Source organism: Watersipora subatra, chromosome 1 (genome assembly GCF_963576615.1).
Source record: "Watersipora subatra chromosome 1, tzWatSuba1.1, whole genome shotgun sequence".
In the NCBI taxonomy this organism is placed as follows: domain Eukaryota; kingdom Metazoa; phylum Bryozoa; class Gymnolaemata; order Cheilostomatida; family Watersiporidae; genus Watersipora; species Watersipora subatra.
Window position 1 is genome coordinate 74,670,517 of NC_088708.1, and position 21,467 is coordinate 74,691,983.

At 36.6% G+C, this 21,467-nt stretch overlaps 1 protein-coding gene and 1 pseudogene across 1 annotated transcript; both read left to right on the top strand.

Moving 5' to 3' along the window:
• Positions 1-1,718: 1,718 nt before the first annotated feature.
• LOC137391495 (uncharacterized) lies at positions 1,719-3,801 on the top strand (annotated as a pseudogene).
• Positions 3,802-8,748: 4,947 nt separating this feature from the next.
• Positions 8,749-21,424, top strand: LOC137409782 (dual specificity mitogen-activated protein kinase kinase 4-like). The gene is made up of 12 exons (XM_068095590.1): positions 8,749-8,971; positions 10,180-10,390; positions 10,938-11,004; positions 11,796-11,909; positions 12,067-12,186; positions 12,667-12,786; positions 14,230-14,281; positions 15,954-16,081; positions 16,346-16,423; positions 19,840-19,985; positions 20,295-20,340; positions 20,891-21,424. The coding sequence occupies exons 1-12, from the start codon at positions 8,956-8,958 to the stop codon at positions 20,993-20,995; spliced, it is 1,203 nt and encodes a 400-aa protein (XP_067951691.1). The 5' UTR covers positions 8,749-8,955; the 3' UTR covers positions 20,996-21,424.
• Positions 21,425-21,467: the final 43 nt, after the last annotated feature.

Consider the following 21,467-nt stretch of genomic DNA (forward strand, 5'->3'; position numbering starts at 1 on the left):
CAACCCCAACGGCCCTTTTCAGGGCCACCATCTATTTACAAGAGTTGTTCAAATTATATTTCAGGAATATCAAAAGCTGGACGAGCTGAAAATTCAATAGAAATAGATAAGCAAATTTTCGTTTTTTTATTTATATCAGTTGCATATGCCTTTCGATTGAGATAAAAAATAAGTATGGATTGTTATGTGATGGAAATTTGCTTCATATTAATCAGTAGAAAATTCCGCATCTAATGGTATATGGTTTATGATAGTTTTTTGTAAAACTAAGTCAGTAAATCATTGCTACCACCAATTGTCTCTTAAAATGTGAGGGGGTCTCATAATTTCTGACGGCACTGTAACACTCAAAACTTGCAATGTAAATGAAATATCTTTTGATTTCAATATTTTGCATATACTACTCCAAAATGAACTATCATTTTGTTTTGATACGAGCTTTCATATAGCCATTTGACAAACAGCATTCAACTTATAAGGGTTCCTCATCCGTTATAAATATTTACAACTTCTTTGCCCACTTGACCTTATGCAGCCTGCCCATTAAAAATATTCAGGTTACCTTAAGGTACAACTAATATTCTAATTTGTCTTAATAAATCAATTATTTAGGTTGAAATATCTTGTCTTTGTGTGCACTGTCTTTCTGTGGCGTTAATTTAACTATTTATTAGTCTGTGAGTAATGAACACCTTGACCAAACTACCGACACAGCGATGAGAACAAATTGTAATGCATAGATCTCAGACAAAAAAGGTCAACTGTAAGCAAATTATTTTCAGTTAGCAATGCATGATGCAAGCTATCTTAAGAATTCACAAAAAGTTAACTAGCGCCACCATAAATATTGGTTTGCAAAATAGAGTTAATCAAAGAATTCATACGCAATTGTTTGGGATCAATTTCTGTAAGTTCAGCAAAAAGTCAACAAAAAAGTTAAATTATTCTTAGGCTAGTTTTGGCTATTCTGCAGTCAGATAGATGCCTTTTAAATAAAATTTAAAGGCTAAAGAAAATTAAACACAACTTAGCTACTGAGCTTAACTGTTTGTGAAGATTTACATCAAGTTTTCTCTAATGAGCCTTTGCAAACAAACACCTAAAACATGACTATTACAATTACGAGTAGGAATTTTTTGTGTAAATGGTATTGGGATCAGAACATGAACAAATCGCAAAGCAAATTAATACATGAAGCAAACAAATATGTCAGGGGGAAATAAACAAAATTATATACTATATAGAGCATTAGCATGAAAAGTGTAAAACAATACATATGTGAAAAGTACCTGCAATATTAGAGTATGTCAAAATATCGAAATTTATGAACAAATGGACCCGGCACTCTGTTTTTATTGCATTCTTGTTTTCTTTAACCAATTTTGAAATTTTTTGTGTAGAGAAGAGCGACCTGTATGGTTGAAAATGACGGCTATTAAGAACATAGAAAAATATCTTTGTTATTATGAAAACAAAGATCAGGGTATTTACTTTTATTTTGGAGGAAGATATTGATTTTGCGGAGGCTGGTGTAAATCCTAGTAGGCCCAACGCGGCGAGAATGCTTGTGAGTGCATGTGCAGATGGGGTAGAAATCCGACTTACATCTCGGTTCCTCTTAAATTGCTGTGAATGGCACAGTCGATGCCGTATGGTGAAGCATCAGAGCTTGCACAGTTAAATCTTATTTTATTTCAAATCAAAAATTAATTAAATAAATGAGACAACGCCGAAATATCACTTCAACAAATACTTCAACAAAGTTCACCTTAGCTCATGTCCATGCAATCTTAGTGTGGATAAATTCATGAATAACTAACAATATGAATCCAAGGGTTATGACTCAAAACACCCAAAGGAGATTTTACTAATCAATGATATGCCAGAAGATCATGAGGACTTCCTTATGTTCACCAGAAAGCATTTCCTTATACTATCTCAATGATATTATCCAGATAAAAACACCACCAATCAAGTTTTGACCTGTCAAACCACTATGATGTCACTGAACTAAGCACTCTGTGCTATTGAAGAAAGTTATCACAAGAAATGAGATGACAAGTCAATTGTTGTCAAGGAAGGTAAGATCTACACATAAAGGTCAAAAGAAATAATCACTTGTCAACACCACGAGTCTGTTGCTGCAAATTGACATCCGGGATATAAGGAAGAATGGATCAGCAACTTACGACATGAATATAGCACAGAGCCGACTTTCATTCACCAGGGTGTACAATTCGGCAACAACCAGCAATCACTATATATCACAGTATTCGACACGGGTACTGTTTTCATACAAGGAAAACTAGCTATATCTTATTCTTTCGGAAACATGGCTAGACTCATATCACTCTTGCCCAAAAAGAAGAAAACGGATTCAAGGAAAAAACTCACAGCACTTGAAAATGCAATGAAGCTCTTCCCCAAAACAATATACCACAGGGAGGAGCCTGTAATGTGAGCACTGACATTTGAAACATACCAACATTCAAATAACAACATGATATGGAGCGAAGCTACACATGACGATACCATGACCCCCACAACCCTAGAAAAGGGGGATACGTCTAACCAACAGTTCCAAAGCCAGCCTATCACAATCGGTATAAACATGAACTTTCACGCAACATAGCACTGCTCTTGATTCAAAAGTTAAAACAAAAACTTCTCTCCATGGAATCTGTTCACCGGAAAAGTCAGAGAGAAATGGAAACGTGTATCGAAAAAATGGAAAAAGAAAACAAAGAGCTGCGACATACTGTTGGACCAAAGATAAGCTACCTGATACAAAAACCCCAGCAGATAACCGAAGACAGCCCAACACACAACTCAACCACTTCAACTCAGTCCACCAGTCAATAATGCTGTTGAACATCAGGATACACATGGTGATGAAAAAGAATGGACAACTGTAACACACGGCAAGCACCCAAAAATGAAAACCTCGCAATTCACTAAAGCTCAATTGAATGCAGGAAAATCAGGAAGCATCCAATTCCAGATAGAGAAAATTGTCATCATAGAGAACATCACCAACACTGATCAAGCCAACTCAGATGACAAAGTGAGGAGAGATATTGGTAAGCACATAGACAAAGTAATAATTGACAGGATAACACACTACCCCCACAAGAGAAATAAACTGATGGTTCAAGTAGCCACCGAAGGTATGAAGAAATTGATCATAGAACAATGGAGGTCAGGGGAAATATTTGGTTCTTCTAGCATCAGACTCCCACCAAACAAGTCAACAATACTGTAGGCGTAGCAAAGAGACTTCCACTAGATATGGATGATGATGATCTCAAGAATGATCTAGACATGTTGTTTTCAGACACAACACTCATCAGGATAACCAAAGGTCCCACCAAACAAAGGCTCAGAACAGCAAAGATATTCTTCCAAACTCCAGAAGATCTAACAAAAGCAATCGAGGAAGGTATCAAATTAGCCAGTCAGAGCCAATATGTCAGAGTTGAGGCCCGGGAATGGAGGCCCCATGTCAGATACTGTACAAATTGCTGGCGTTTTGGACACTCGTCAACCCAATGTGATAGAGAAAAAGCCTGTCCACACTGTGGAGAAGACAGCAATGTCAGCTCTCATTTAATTTGCACCGAACAACCCACTTGTAAAAACTGTAAAGGCAACCATAGCTCTGATCAGAAAAACAAACGCAAGAAGTTCAAAAGGAGACTGGCTAAAATCACTCAACGACACCAAGAGCTTCAAAATGGCGTTTGTTGTTTATCAACTCAACATCAATGGCATGTCAAACAATACTGTAATGGCTTTAGATAAGTATATCTGGAATAAAGATTTTGACATAGTTTGCCTTTCTGAAACAAAAATAGCTGAACTTCCACATCGTAGTCTACGAAACATGAAATGCATTCTTAGACCCAACCCAGTTAGCACTAAACAATGTGGAGTGGCATTGCTGGTGAAGAATGACATCCATGTCACTAGATACACAGAACTGGAGCCATTAAATGCAGACATGATAGTCACTATATGCCAGATTGTAGGCCTTTGCTACTTTATTTGGTCTGTGAATGCTCTGCCTGGTGGAACTGAGGAACTACAAGAAATTCTAGCAACCACCCAGAACATCATTAACCAGGTACTATACATGAAGATAAATGGTCCTATGTTACTTGGTGACTTAAATGCCCATCATGGATCATGGGGAGATCATAAACAGAACCGAATGGGAGTTACATTAATAGACTTCATCAAAAGATTAAACCTGGAGGTTGTTTACAAACACGACAAACCCACCTTCCTTTGCAACAATTGATCATGCTTCATTGACCTATTTGTTGCTACCGGAAACATTGCCAGACATTGCAGGAATGACGAGTTTACTGACGACACAGTTGAACTATTCACCGGCGCTCCCCAGAGAGGGCATGTCCCAGTAATCACCATACTTGATAGACAAAAACCTACAGCCATACCAACCAAATACTATAGATGGAATGAGGCAGACTGGTATTGGTTCAGCTGCACAGTGGAAACAATGTGCAAGAAAAGCATGTCAGACTTTTGTACATCATTTGATCCTGAGAACATCTGGAAGACCCTTAAGAGTATATTACTCACGTGTAAAGAGCCCTCTGTTCCAATGGCAGTATCTAACACCCATAATAAACCTTACTTGAACAAAAAACTTCCTGAGCTGTCAACGCAACTCAGGGAGGCAAGAAGACAGTTCAAATATAGATCTACATATGAAAATGGAGATAAACTAGAGCAAATCAAAACACAATTCAAAGCAACACTATCTGCAGCACAGCAAAGTTACCTTGAATCAAAATCTATGAAACTCAATGACCACAATGGAGAAAACTTCTGGAAGGAATTCAAGTCCTTGTTCTATAAACAGGGAGAGAAACTTGTAGGAGATATCATCAACACAAATGGAGAGATCAGTGAAGACGACGCAGGCAAGGCAGCACACGTGTATGTTCAACAAAATATTTGGAGGGTCAAGTAACTTTTCTTCTCAGACGCCACCAACATTGACCCAAAAATCTGCCATACCGTCATACAACAACCAGTTCCAACAGCTGAGTCAACCCATCACAATTCATGAGATAACACAAGCTCTTACCAAACTAAAAACTTCTGGAAAAGCTCTGACTTTGATGGAATTCATCCGGAAATGCTAAAACAGGGAAAGAACTTCTCTTTGATTGCCCTGCTCTGCTTATTTAACAAGGTTGTCTCCGCCCATCAATGGCCACGGAATTCATCAAATCTTGTTATTTTCTTAAGAAAACCTGGGAAGCCAGACTATGAGGATGTCAGCTAATACAGACCTATCACAATAGGTTCTCACATTGGGAAGATGCCAGAGGATAATGGAATGACGCCTCAGATTACTTGTTGAAATCTGGTCACTTATACCTAACTCCCAGTTTGGATTCAGGCAGGAAAGACGCACATTGATGTATTCACTCAACCTTCTGACTGAAACCACTCACTACACAAAGAACAAATTATGTACAGCTGCACTGTTCTTAGACCTTCAAAAGGCTTATGACACAGTTAATCCCCAACATATGTTTTACCGTCTGCAAAAATTAGGACTGAGAGGTAACTACTTCCATGTCATTGACTCCTTTTTCTCCAAACGAGAAATCAACCTCAAAATCAACAACTATATCCACCCAGCATCCAAATGTCAGATAGGCCTTCCACAAGGGAGTGTGCTATCCCCACTTCTCTTCATCATTTACATAAGAGACATGATGTCAAACATAGCTGGTACAGGGTTACAATATACTGATGATTGCACTGTCCTGATGACTGGAAGAGACTTGACAGAACTTCAGACGAAAATTGAGAACAACTGCCAACAGATACAAACTTGGATGGGTCGTTGGAATCTACTCATCAACTGCCAGAAAACAGATATTGTAGTATTCAAAAGAGATATCACATCCCCAATTATAAATACTAACATCATAAAAATTTCTAACTCCTCCTTGGTATAACCATAGATGAAAACCTGACCTTTGAGAAACAATACAGCATGAGTACCAAACGCCTCACTCAACGTATAGATATGCTGAAACCCTTCATCTATGCTGGACTGTACCCAGAAACCTCACGAAGAATCCTCGCACAAGTTTTCATGCCAAAAGCACTCTACGGTGCCTCTCTATGTGATCACAAGACTAAGATCTCCTTACATGGTCCTATTAAACTGCTCCTCAGAGCTCACTACAACCCTCCCAGCAAATCACTACATTGACTGGCGAACATCCAACCTATAAGCCTTCTATACACCAAAGAGCGATTACAACTTACCAGAGGACTGGTAAAAACTAATAACCTATCCATGCTCTCACACACCTCGTAGTACATTCACCCTTAAACTCACGTCCGACATAAGGAAACTGGTCCATTAAACAACTAAACTTACAGAATTGAAACCACAAAATCTTTCAAGAAGCAAGATCAACGACTGCATTCAGAATGAATGGATACGGCAATGGAATGCGCAGCTCAAGAATGGTATGTGCTCAAATGGCCTACTCCCTACGAGGACTCCAAAACATTTGTTCCATCACCCACTGCTATTGGATGGCTACAGAAAGGCTGTTGGGGCACTGTGTGACCTTCTAACTGGTCATAGCAGGCTTTTTTCCTTCCAATACAGGTTAAATCTAACATACACCCCAATATGCACCTTTTTAATAAAAGAACAAACAGCGAATCACTACCTGAACCTCTGTGCAGACTATGATGTCGCCAGAGCACATATTAACCCCTTGACAGTAAACTGGGAATCAGTCATCTCGTTCCTTAATCTCACGAAAAGACCGATGTTCTAACAATACTCAATCCAGATGACAGCCAAGGCCAGGCTATAACAAGGCTATACCTACACTGGGGAGTAGCTGGCAACGCTAAAGCCTATAGTTACAAACTGATGCTTGAGGTTCGGTTTTGCGGCGACTAGGGCCGACTGATGTTAATGGAATGGAAACCCGAGCCGCAGACAGATTTGTGAACTCTCCCGGATTTTGTTGGACCCTCCTGGAATTGAGATTACCTTCCCGCAAAAATATAATCTCCCGGATTTATGTTTTGTGCTCTAGAATAAAATACCAAGCCTTTTTTATCAGTCGCTATGGCATTAACGCGATGCGCATAATCTAATGATAACGGAAGACTCACTGTATCGCCAAAGACACATTCTTATGGCTTCGTGCATAGAATTATCATTCGGTAATTTTTTGCAAAGCAAAGTTTTGGGATGCTATGGCATTAGAGTGTTACCCCTTACTGACGACTTTAACGAGGGACATCCTCTGCATAGCTCACAGTAATGCAGCAACAAAACGCGTTTTTTCTATGCCTAAAAAATACATGTAGCGGCTAGGGCTGACCTAAATATATGTTCTGAAACAGCGAATGCTCTGACAGCCACCAAAATAAACTTTTCTACCTGCTGCTTTGAAACAGAGTTGAAAGCTGACCTACTCAATAGTCTTAAAAAGTCAGCCAAAACCTACAACTTGAAACATCAAGGAGCAGCAGCTACCTCATCTCAAACATCTCAAACCAGAGCAGACTCAAATGTAGAGATGATATAGCATCCCTGTATAATTACCAAATTTATTTACAGTAAAATTTTGAGAGTTTTGTGTTTACATTATGTTCATCCCTATGGATATAATACGTTTTTTGCAGAACTGAAAAATAGAACATTAAGTTCGTAAAGTTGCCCGTGATTTGTTTTTATATTTTTGTAATTCACTTAAGCATAATTTTAGAGCTGAAATACAATGTTAATCTGCCTAGGTTCCATTTAAAAACTTTTTCGCTAGCGCAAGGCTTTAGAGGCTAATTTCTCCCTCATTTGCATAGCACCAGGTTGACAGGTCTGGCTGCAGAGACCAAATCTCAGAGGACACAGCACAATCACTCATGGAATATAAACCTCAAAAATTGCCAATCTACTTTTAATCAATTTCAATCAACTCATACAATCTTTATTTCCAAGTATCATTCTATATATATTATTATATTATCGTCACAATATTATATCATTATAACACTGTAAAAATCTGTACAGGAACAATTACACTGGCTACACTGTAGATTGTATTTATACACTGTCAAATATTATCCTTTCATCTTGACCCGCAAAAAAGGGCATTTTTCTGTTTAGTTAATGTATTATTTTTAATCATTAAACAGTTTAATAATCAACAACAATCAATTAATCAATCAATTTATCATCAAAATATCTCATTTGGCTTTCGCTAATACTGAAATAATATACATCATTTTATTTCCAAATGATATGTTACTTATATAAAAAAAAATAGAAAGTGACTATTAAGTAACAATCTTAACTAATGAATTTTCTACTTTATACGTTTAACTATGTTGTAATAAATCTAAGTAGCATTGATAATTTCTGCCATTTAAAATAATTTATACACATTATTGTTACGAGCGCGGCAGGCTGTGCACGAAAACATGACATAGCGTGCAGTCCAATTTTATCTTTGTAAGGATCAGTACGCACTTTGCCGTCCGCAAACCAGCTAAAAAAGGATCAATACAACAATGGTCTGGCTCGTAGAGTCGTAGACTAATATCCGTAGACTAAGTCTGTGATGCGCGAGTTAATTTTACGACATTGAGAGTAACGCTCTCTTGAACTGTTACCGCACGAACCAATAGCGTGTGTTGTTTGGCTCGATTTTAAACGCACGATCATGTGACCTACATGACGTAGGGGATATTCCCAATGCAGAAATGCTGAAGCGAATGACTCACCGTTTACGCATTGCACTACTTGCACGCTGATCATTGCTCATCAATAGACGGTTACTTTTAAACACCAGCGGCTGCGCCATACATGAGTCATCAAATGGGCTTCTTATAACCCTGAGATACCTTGTAAGCGGCTTCAAAAAGAAATTCAAGATGGCGACAAGCCAGGGTGTGTCCTAGTTTCTTTGAACATTTTACCACTATATATCATTAATTTATTAATTAACATTATCGAAACAGCATTAATGTTAGGCTGATTGTTTTTTATTCATCAAGAAACCATTTTTAGTGTTGTGGTAGTTGTTGCTATGTATATTGTGTTAAGCCGTCACATGAAGAGTAGGAAAAGTAATCTTACCCCATGCTCATTGTCTTTGACAGCCATCATATACTCAGTTTGTTGTCGTGCACTTATGCAGACAGGAGTCGTACTTATGATTTTTACATACCGATATGCAAAAGTAACAATCTAATTTTACTGATGCCGAAGATGTTATGACACCCATATTTCTGGTAATCAAGTCTCTTCTCTGTCTGTTAAGAACTTTTGCTTTCTGATCAAATGTACGTTTTTAATAGTGTTAAAATACCTTTAACTGTAATTGAGTTATGCCTCAGTATAAATATGACAATATGTAATCAAAAGCATAATAATTAATATTTTCCTCAAGTCTGAATACCTCAGTTTTTTTGGTAAAAATAATAAATATAATCAACTAATTGCATATTCAATTTTTAGTTTATTTAAATGTTTTTAAGACCAAATTCCTTGTGCACATAAAAAATCAACGTTTGGTTGATATTAACATGGTTTGCAAGAAATCATGACCTAACTAGGTTTATTTCAGCTATTGGTTGTCAGCTATTATTTAGACATTGGTTGGCCTCCAAGGCTTTACTATCTATTTTTTATTAGTTTATAAAAGCTGGATCCTAGTTTATAAGTCGTTTTATTCACTATATAAGCAAATATGCTCATAGTTGTTTGATGCCACTAAAGTTGGGGGCTGAAGTATTCTAATATAATCAAACCAAAATGTAACAAATGTTGGCTGTGATTTTTTGTTGTTTCACCTTAGCTTGTTAATTGCTTTGTTTTGTCTCCATCTCGCCAAGTTTCATGAAACTAATAGCAGCTTCTGAATAGCGAGAAAATAAACTGGTTAAAATCAATGAACTGTTTGTTGGGCCAAGATTGTAGTTACACTAATTCTAGTTAACATATGTTTTTTTCTGCTGAATGGTTTTTCCACTTGCTCACAAAAACATCAGACTGTTAGTTTCACAGAAGTTTTGCGAGGAGCTCCATAGTACATCTTGTGATAATGAAATGCAATTAACTGTTTTTATGTGCTAGTTCGGTTTTGCTATTAACAGGAAAACGAAACCGTTTGAAGTTAAACTTTGGAAGCGGCTCTCCCGGAGCCAATGCTGATTCAGAGGGCAGACAACCCTTTCCTTTTAGGAGCCCCCTCAGTGCAGCCAGTAGAACAGCGAGTGGTGATAGTGCTGCCAGTAGCATCAGCAGTGTTCACGATGGTGTCACCCCTTCCTCCTTTTTTTCCGAAGTTGGATACCCTACTCAAATGTATGTATGCAGAAATTGAAATATGTTAAGTTGTTTGTTTAATAACCTCGTATCTCATGCTACATGCATGCAGTTGGCAAACTGTCAACTTGTATCTGCATGAAATTTATGGAAAATTCACTACCATGAATTTAAATGTGTGTATGATCTTCTCATCAAAACGTTATTGTACTCTAGCTATTATACCCGACATAACATTAATTACCTTCAGGCTATTTATGTTGATAATTGACAATTTTGCCAATCATCAAAATGAAATTGCAATCATGTGTATTCCATTTAAAAGTCGGACACTGCTTGAGAGCATATGACATTGACACAACGTATTTGTTAGCACTATTATAATTAATGTCTTTAATATACTTTTAGTCTACTTTTTAATCTTTAGTATTTTTGCTTTCTTGATCTTTACATGGCTATTAAAACCATTGTTCTAAATGATTATATTTAAAATAGTATTCAAGAACTGACTTCAGTATGAGTTACTCTTTAAACAGTGGATATGCGATGAAAGAGCTGAACGGTAGCCATTTTGTTTGTATTTTAGTGAGAAACTATATATGCGAACCAAGAGCATAGAAGCTACTGGCAAATTAAAAATCTCTCCAGATCAGGTAAATCTGTTGAATGTCAGTTTGTTTATAACATTTTGCATGCAAGTTTACAAGAAGTTTTCCCGATTTCCTGCAAAGCACAGCAGTTGAAATAGAGAATGCGAAGGTTTGATGTCTAATCGAGATGGGTCAAGCGTTTACTTATGATTGTACTGAACTCTGTGGGGTTTCATGTCTAACATCTGTGTTATCTAAAACAATGTAGAAAATTAATTCTTCTTGAAAACGTATTTTCACGTTAATACATTTCGTAATCTTACTGCGCTAGGGCACACAGACAGTTGATATTTATTTACCCATTGTGTTAAAGCAACGGAGCTTATAGTTTTCTTGCTATGTTTAATTTTGACAAGCAAATCAAAACCTTTGGTTTTCAAAACCTTTTCTTGGTAATGTAACCGTTTACAGAAAACCAGTGTATGTTTGACAGTGCAAAATCTTGGCTTGCAATACTTTCATTGAACTTCTGTTCATTTTAAACATGTCAGCGTAGTTTTTAAAATTAAGTTATCACTTCAGCATGTGGAAAATTTCAAGTAAAAATATTTTTAGTCCTTTGGCTTTGATTAAAATGCATGTTATGGCGTCCATTGTTTTATCTTTGTAAACATTTTGGTTTTTACTAACTTGTATGAGATTTATATGTGATCTCCGGACTGCATGCCGGAGATTATTGTCATGTTTTCATCAAATAATCTCACACACTTTTCCACTTACCGTTACACATACATGTATAATATTTGCATACTAATTGTACACATACACTTTTCAACTGGCCTCGTCTGTCCTAGATATACGATTTCACTGCGGAAGACCTTGAGGATATCGGAGAGATTGGCCGAGGAAACTTTGGCACTGTCAACAAAATGCTACATGACAAGAGCCATAAGGTCATGGCAGTGAAGGTGTGTTGAATTCTGCTTGTTTGGATGCTACGTGTTCGGATGGCAGCGCTTATCACATGTTCATTGGCCAGTTTAACTGCTGATTAGTCAACAAATGCTTTGGTTGTGACCGGACTTCCTGTCTGACGTTCTAGAGCTAACGTATTTTATTATTCAGAGAATTCGCTCTACAGTTGACGAGAAAGAACAAAAGCAGCTGCTCATGGACTTAGATGTGGTCATGAGGTCCAACGAGTGTCCGTACATTGTGAAGTTTTTTGGTGCTCTATTTAAAGAGGTAGGAAAATACGTTGATTGCTGCTGTGATCTTTTACGATGCTGATGTTTGTTTATATTGTGTGTCAAGACCACCCAGTAGGTCTGCGAGTGCCCAAGAGATTCTGTTCGAAAGGCTGGATACTGTCTCCTTTTCTGTGTAACTAATCATACTTCAAAGAGAGCTCTTTTTCTGGGTTTCATGGACCCAGCGGAATACCTGCGTTTATCAACTCTGTACAACATGTACAGAGTCCACAAGTCTGTACAGAGCCCAAAAGTCTGTACAGCACACGACTAGCTTTGCTACTACTGTGCCTATTCCATTGCTATAACCTGTTGAGGGCATACTATTACTGTCATGCAACCATTTTACATCCAATTTATGCATAATCCTTATGGGCTACTCGCAGTATAATTTCATCATTATTAGAGGAATGAAATTCATTTTCTCTGATGAGTAGCTGATAGCTAATTAATTCATCTTGTTTTTTTTGTGCAGGGAGACTGCTGGATTTGCATGGAGCTAATGGACATATCTTTAGACAAATTTTACAAGTTTGTATACAAAACCTTGAAGACCACAATCCCAGAGCCGATGCTTGGCAAAATCTCTGTGACAGTAAGTACTTTACTCTTCCAGCCTATTCTAAATACTCATTGTTTTTGTGTTGATTTCTCAGCCCCCTCTCAGTCCTGTTGGTAGGCCATGCACGTGAACTACATGTATGTTCCACACAGTTAAAGTTTATGTGTTTTCCGTACGAGTGAATGTTCTAAACTAGTTTACCATGTCAGTTTAGCTCTTTGATGTTGGTTATTTCCACCCAGTCAAGCCTCTAGTTATAATTGCCATGTTCCAATATGGGAAAGAAAATTCCTGCAAGCATCTGGCTCTGTGCCTGAGGTAATTTCTAACATGACTGTTGACATATCACAGTTTTGCAAGTGAAAGTGAAAAGGTTGTGGTGAAAATTGAAAGGGAGAACATGAAATATAAAAATGATATTAATCTATTATAGGCTAACCTATTTTAAACTGTGCTTGCTTTAAGTTGGAGTAAGTTACGAGGCAGATCTCTATCCTCACCTTCACTTTTGAGCTGCCACATTGCCGCACCTAGCCGCGCATCTGCTTGCATGTTTGTTTCTAAAATAAATAATGAAAATATATTTTTGATTTTTTATTATTACTTTATTACGTTATTTTTAATAATTTAATTATTTGCATTTAGTTTTTACGAAGCTATCTTAAGGTTTATGGAATTAATGATTACAGTGTATTCTTATAAAAACATTTTCTCCTACATATGATGGCTTCAACGTTTGAAGCTAATCTGAAAATGAACTTTGTATGTAGAGGTTCGACTTTATCAGCTTGTCATCATGGTTTGCACGTCATTGCCTTCTGTATTTTGATCATTGTATTTGGATTACTCTGAGCTGTATAAACAGTGATTTTCTTTTATTCCGTGTTACTGGTGATAGCAATAGTCATGAATAAATAGCTTTTACATTGTCTAGTCAGTGGGTCAAGTGAGACCTTACTCATGGGAAATATTTGAATTGAGAGAAATCTGGCTAAAAGCTCATGCCCTGCGTAAAGAACAATGGATGTTCACTATTATGCGTACACTGACTCTTGTATATGAGGTGAAAGTCTAGTTAAGCCTGGTTCGGAAAATTGTGATGACAAGCTACTTGAATGAGTGTACTTGTTATGTGGTAAATTGTAAGAGATTGTCTTCTCTTCCTGCTCATTTATAATTCGATGTGTAATTTGTTAATGTACAGGCATTAAATGTGGTTTTAAACATGCAAATTTTGCACTGTAGCTACCATTTATTCTTGTTGTAGACTGTGAATCCTGCACTGTAGCTACCATTTATTCTTGTAGACTGTGAATCCTGCACTGTAGCTACCATATATTCTTGTTGTAGACTGTGAATCCTGCACTGTAGCTACCATATATTCTTGTAGACTGTGAATCCTGCACTGTAGCTACCATATATTCTTGTTGTAGACTGTGAATCCTGCACTGTAGCTACCATATATTCTTGTTGTAGACTGTGAATGCGCTAGACTATTTAAAGGATCAGCTCAACATTATACACAGAGGTAACTAATATACATTTGCCTTTATATACTGCTGCCTTTTGCCATAGTAAATAGCCTCAGTCAACCTTGATTTCTGGAGTTAGGTACTTCACATTCAGATTGGATTCGGATGTGTTATGTTGGAAAAAGCTCCATTTTTTTATTCCAAAAACCTTTTGGAGAAATAATAGCAGTTTTACATGATACTAATTTCTAATGCACCAATAATGAATATAAATTCAGAATGTTAGTCTAATTATCATAACATATAACTGTTTTCAAAACTATATCAATTAATTATAATTCCCCCACAACATTTCTTCGCATCAAATATAAATTTTTTTTTAAATATCTGCATTTACCGGAGTCTATGAAAGTCTATTTAGGAAATGTAGATAACTGAGCAGTATGTATACTACGGTATGTATACTACAGTATGCATACTACAGCATGTATACTACAGTATGTATACTACAGTATGTATACTACAGTATGTATACTACAGTATGTATACTACAGTATGTATACTACAGTATGTATACTACAGTATGTATACTACAGTATGTATTCTACAGTATGTATACTACAGTATGTGTAGTACAGTATGTATACTACAGTATGTATACTACAGTATGTATATTACAGTATGTGTAGTACAGTATGTATACTACAGTATGTATACTACAGTATGTATACTACAGTATGTATTCTACAGTATGTGTAGTACAGTATGTATAGTACAGTATGTATACTACAGTATGATGCAGTGTTGAAGATGTGACAGAGACAGTCTACATTTTTTATGACAATTTTATTTTAATCCAGAGTAGTTTCTCATAAAACGATCTTTAGTTGTGTCTCATGCTTGCGGATGAGCAGTAGCGCAACTATGACAAACCTGAATGATTGTCTTCATTACTAGCTAGACAACCATCAATTCTGCTAGCAGAAAATTCTATGATTGACAATGTGTTTTTACAGCGTCATTTTTATACAAGTTGGTAGAAATTTGTGGAAAATGGATTTAAATTAGTTTAAAAAACAAATCTAACAAGTATAATTTTGAGTGCTTTTTGTAGTACAGTCAGTAGTATACCATCTACTGACTGTAGTATACCATCTACTGACTGTAGTATGTTATACTACTGACTGTAGTATGTTATACTACTGACTGTAGTATGTTATACTACCGACTGTAGTATGTTATACCTTCTACTGACTGTAGTATGTTATACTACTGACTGTAGTATGTTATACCATCTACTGACTGTAGTATGTTATACCATCTACCGACTGTAGTATGTTATACCATCTACTGACTAGTATGTTATACCATCTTCCGACTGTAGTATGTTATACCATCTACCGACTGTAGTATGTTATACCATCTACCGACTGTAGTATGTTATACCATCTACTGACTAGTATGTTATACCATCTTCCGACTGTAGTATGTTATACCATCTACCGACTGTAGTATGTTATACCATCTACCGACTGTAGTATGTTATACCATCTACTGACTAGTATGTTATACCATCTTCCGACTGTAGTATGTTATACCATCTACCGACTGTAGTATGTTATACCATCTACCGACTGTAGTATGTTATACCATCTACTGACTGTAGTATGTTATACCATCTACCGATTGTAGTGCATGGTTTGTAATGTGTTAAATTATTTTTTTCAGATGTTAAGCCATCCAACATATTATTAGATAAGAAAGGCCACATTAAATTATGTGACTTTGGTATCAGTGGCCAACTAGTAGACTCCATAGCCAAGACTCAGGATGCTGGCTGCCGACCATATATGGCTGTAAGTACTTTATAATCACAGGAAGACAGTGTTCATTCCCTGTCACAATACTGTGTAGTTGTTGCTGTTTTCAAAGAACTTGAGATCCTTTCATAGTGATGCATAGTTCTCTTGTTGGCAGTGGTTTAGTTTTTTAACCATGTTCAACTGATGTAGTGCCATGGCGCTTTGTACAAGGTCATCTTCTGTCTATAACTTGTGCTACCGCTGATTAAACCTGATAAATAGGAGTAACGCAAAGTTAATTTATCACTCTTATTGTAGCCTGAAAGAATAGATCCAAATCATTCTACAAAAGGATATGATGTGAGGTCTGATGTATGGAGCTTAGGCATAACGCTGGTGAGTTCTGATCCTACCCTGTAAAGAGTCGTACTGTTGTTCAATTCATAAGCTTGTCAGTCTCAAACTGAGGTTATAGCTTCTTTTTGCAGAAGATTGATATCAGCAAGTTGAACTGCTTGGTATGCCCTCTCCGTTATATTGTCAAACCTTGTCTTACGCCTTAACGAAAAGATTTTTTAAATCATGGTGTAAAATTTGCTGAAATATTTGTTTTAACATACCAAGTAATTTTTAAAAAACAATGTTTTGTAAATAAGTACATATGTACGCAGTGACCCTTCACTTAATTTGATTCAAAAGAATTAAACAATGCTTCATTCTTTATTTAGTTTTAAAGTTGTGGAACACAAGAAGGCTAGTACTAGTGGTAATAGTGATCAATGAAGAAAACGATTTTTTTCATTAAAACAATAAATAATAGCAAAAAAATAAGCGAATACCTGAAAACAATTCTTTAACTCTTGCGCTACCGTTAGCCGATGTATCGGCTTTTGCGGTAATATTATTACTGACTGTAAGCCGATGTATCGGCTAATAAATAGGGTTTCACTTTTCTTTTCATTACGAAGCCCACACATTAGCCAGACCAATCAAATTTTGTCTCTAATGAAGCAATCCATTGTTTATTTGACGTCGTCACCCTGTTTGCACATGTGCTCGTCCATGAAAGAGCCGCCATCGTTGTAGAAAACGATCGTCATTCTCTTGATTAATAGTATTTTTCGGTGTTGTTTTGATACTAAATAAAAAATTTGCAAACAAAAGCATTGTTTGCAATAATTAAATGCAGAAGCTTCGTGTTTTTAACGATAAAAGTTGTCCATAAAAATGGCAGACAACGATAGAATGACGTCATGAAAAAACAAAGGATAGCTTCATCGGCTTAGCAATTCCATCTCTAATTATTTTTCAAAACGGAAAAACCAGATCGTTATGAATTCCAAAAATAAGCGCTCAATGAACCCAAACAAAGCGTCAGACATTTTGCGCGAGTGGGATTCACTAAACAATTTTATATTTATCTTGTAGAGAATTTTGTTCTGAATCAGTTGTAAAACAGTACAAAAATTACAGTAAAACAGTATCTGTTTCAATTCTCGAAATATTGCTTGAATAATAGCGGTATATCAATTTTTCGAAAATCCGTTCGAGATAATTTGGGCAGAATAAGCGTTCGGTCAGAATTGAATGCGGTAGCAAGAGTTAAAAGAAGTTTTTAAAGCCCCCTAGGAGTTATTATGAGTAAGAAAGTAGCAGTGATGTGATGAAAAGAAAGACTGAAACTAGTAAACGTAGAAAGTTTGAATCCTTGATTTGAGTTTGTGATACTTGAAGATGGCAGTGTAAAAAAAGCAATAAAAAGACAAAAAGCATGTTAAGTTAGCTTTGTATTTTTATCAGCAGCCCCCTGAATGCCCTTTGCATCAGCAATGAAGAGCACCAAAAGGGTAAAAATAGACCTCATGTGTAGATTGCTACTTTGTTTAGTTTCTTATAATTCAGGTTTTTTACATTCAGTTTTCAATTATTTCTATGTAATGCACTTATTTTAATACTATATATAATTATTTAAAGTATTTATAATTGTTTTTGGAGCTATGGAACAAATAAAATATATCAGTACATTCAAAGCAAATATCGGAATAGGTTAACTTAATATGTCAAGGTTTGACTGTATAGAGCTAATGACTATGTTGTTGATGTGTACCCTAGGACACTTATATTTCGCTAGTATTTAGTTTCGTGAGTAGCTCGCAGACTAAAATTTCGGAGCAACTTAATTTCGCAGCTCTGATGAGTGCGAAAATATGGTGTTGTGAAAATAAATGCAGTGGAACAAACATAATTAGATTTCTCAGGTTCAGTTCACCGATAAAAGAAAATTCAATTTGCGACTAGTTTGTAATCGTGAACCGCAGGTAGAATGGTGTAGGCAAGGTCGATAATGCAATTTGATCGCTTGCTGCCATTTGTTTCTTGGACTATCAACAGGCCGTTTTTACTGGGGCAGCTAGCTGGCCGGCTGAGCCGCCCCAACTTTTTGGGAATTTTTTACGGTAAGTGCAGTCCAACTCGGATAACTCGCCCTCAGATAAAATGTAACATTTCATCTCAAACACAAGGTCAACTCAAACGGATTTGTTTGGTCAGTTCCAACGCAATGATAAATTCCTTCAGATAACTCGACCTCAACATCATTTATTCGAAAAGTTATTTGCCCAACGGCCATGGACGCGGTTTTTATCGCTGTGGAATATCACTTCATTCCAAGCCATATAGAGACAAACATCAATTTCTAGTAGTTCTTAGGCATCATTATTATCATCATCAGAGGCAAAATATTTTTTTAACGACTTTTATAAAGGTTTGCAAAAGATTAAGTTTTATGAAACACCCGATTGGCCATGTCCCATTAAAAACGTAAAAGCCTCCGAATGAACTTAAAATAAAATCCGCAAAATTGATCTTCGTTAAAACGCTCAAAAGAAAAAGATGTCTTTTTCTGAGCATTTAAACTGCAGTCATGTTTTGCCTATTTTAATTTAAAAACGTATCATCAGTCAGATCACTTAAAACAAAACAAATCTCAAAAAATGAAAAGTTATTGAAGAGGTGTCAGTGGTGAATCCAAACCTTTCCAGAGCCATGCTGCTTGTGTAGTACTGCGAGTGTCAGTGCATGTGTCTTATTTTCTTTCAACACACGGTGCTCACTGCATTGATTGATGTCCCCAGCAAACGATAATCTACTAATTCGTGTGCATTGACATCAAATTCCTATCATTATAAATCATTCTTAATGGAAAAATAATCATAATTAATTGCAAAATAATAACGTAATAAATTTTGATAGTCAAATTATTTTGTTGGTTTATATTTTAACGATGCTATAGTGGTCGTTAAAAACGTTAAAATAAATGTCGTTATAAAATTCCATTCTACAGTATCAATGAACAAAGCTATTTAGTTTCGCTTTTTCGCTCGTTTGTTATGATAGTTTAGTTTCGCACATGAAACTTTCGCGAGAGGATGACACCGCGAAAACGCGAAAGTTAGATGCCGCGAATACATAAGTGTCCTAGGGTAGATTTAGCATACATGTGTGGCTGGCTGTATTGTTATAAAGGGAATATCACACGAGTGGCTGGCTGTATTGTTATAAAGGGAATATCACACGAGTTCAAATTGTAAATCCGTCAGCATCCTTAAAATACCAAATCTATTTTTGGAAGCTTCAAGACCGCATATTATTGCATGACAAATGTGTCAAAAGGGGTGAATAAGCATTAAGAGTGTAGCGGGTATACAGTTGACATCAGAAATGCATTTGTGATAGCAATTCTTAATTACACCAGATACTCAGCAGTTGAACTTCTGGATCTGTCTTATGTCATGTATCTGTGGTATTTACAGTTTGAGGTGGCAACAGGACGATTTCCATACAGAAAATGGAATAGTGTGTTTGATCAGCTGACCCAGGTGGTCCAGGGTGATGCTCCCCAACTTGATATGGCTGACAGCACATTCTCTCCAGACTTGGTCACCTTTGTTAACAAATGGTGAGTCGTGGGGTGACAGTGGTATGCTTAAGATGTAACTTAGTTGGCACCATCTCCTTATAGTTTCCATTGTCTGTGTGTCAAACACAGTTCCATAGTTCAATTGCATTCCTGTCCTAACCCTGATAAAGTAATCATGACTACGTGTTTTTCTAAAGCCTGATAGTCAAAGTCTGCAAGGCAAATTAATTCATATCATAGACATTTTATAATCTTCTAGGCTATCTCCACAAGTGAGATCACAAGCTTTAACATGTATGCCTGAAATCACATCTATATAAGTGCTGGACACACATTCTCCTTTTGTAGTTTAACTAAAGATCAGGCTTTGAGACCCAAATACAAAGAACTGTTGGTAGGTGATTCACTTTACACCTTTATCTTGTACCATAAATAACCTGGTGTCTATATTGAGGTAATACAGCCGATGCAGATCGGTGCTCAATTAGTAGTATAATTTCTTGAGCTTGTAGCGCTCTTGTCAATTTGTCTCTCATTTTTTACCCATCTCAAGAAAATTTGCCATATAATTGATGCCATAACATGCTATGCGGTTGATTTACATATGGCAAGCTTATCTGCTAGGCTCGGATCTCAAGTAGCTTAGTCAAGTGGCAGGTAAAACCTACTGCAGTTTCTAGGACAGACGATGTTCAGTGAATATTTATAGTAGTAGCTGCTACTAATTGAAAGCCATTTAAAAAGTTAGGAAAGCAAGCAAGTCGAGAAAGCATACATAAAAGGAATGACAACAGTGCTTCACTATCAATCTTTAGACATGCTTCGGCGCTCTGTCATGGGAGTTGCGAACCTCTTGTGTTCAGGCCTTCAAAAAAAGCTATGAAGTATAACTCTTTATTTCTAATCACAAGAATTGTAGCTTCAGCGCTTTTCCCGTTTTGCAGGAGATGCCATTTATAAGCAAGCAAACAGAATGGGATGTGGCTGAGTATGTGAACAGCGTTATGAACCAGATACCGGAGGACTTTCTGAGTGAACCGACAACCTAGTTGGTACGCTTCTAAACCACCTCTTCATATCAGCAGTTTACCAGGCCTTCATGCTCGCACAGTGTGAGAAATATTGTGCACATCGCTACTGTCTGATACCGAACTGCAAGCGTTGCTTGATGGCTCCGACAGGCCCTTGGTGAGCGAGAGCACCCTTGCATTGCTCGCTCTCTCATTCTTAGATATTATGAGCATGTAATATGGACTCACCTGCGGGTGAAGTCATGCATAAGTGTGAAGAGCTAGCGTCTCTGTCTATAAAATATCTTGTGCCCTCTATGCACTATCTAATGCTTAGTAGGAACCCAAATAGAGATTTGTATATTTGATGGTCTTTTCTTTTGCTAAATTCTTTATTTTAATTTTAGATATTTATATTTTAAATTGAGCTAATGAAAATATTTTAGAAGAATAAAAAGTTTGCCTGTATTTGCAGCATTATTGCAACTGATTCATAGCGTTGCCAATCAGA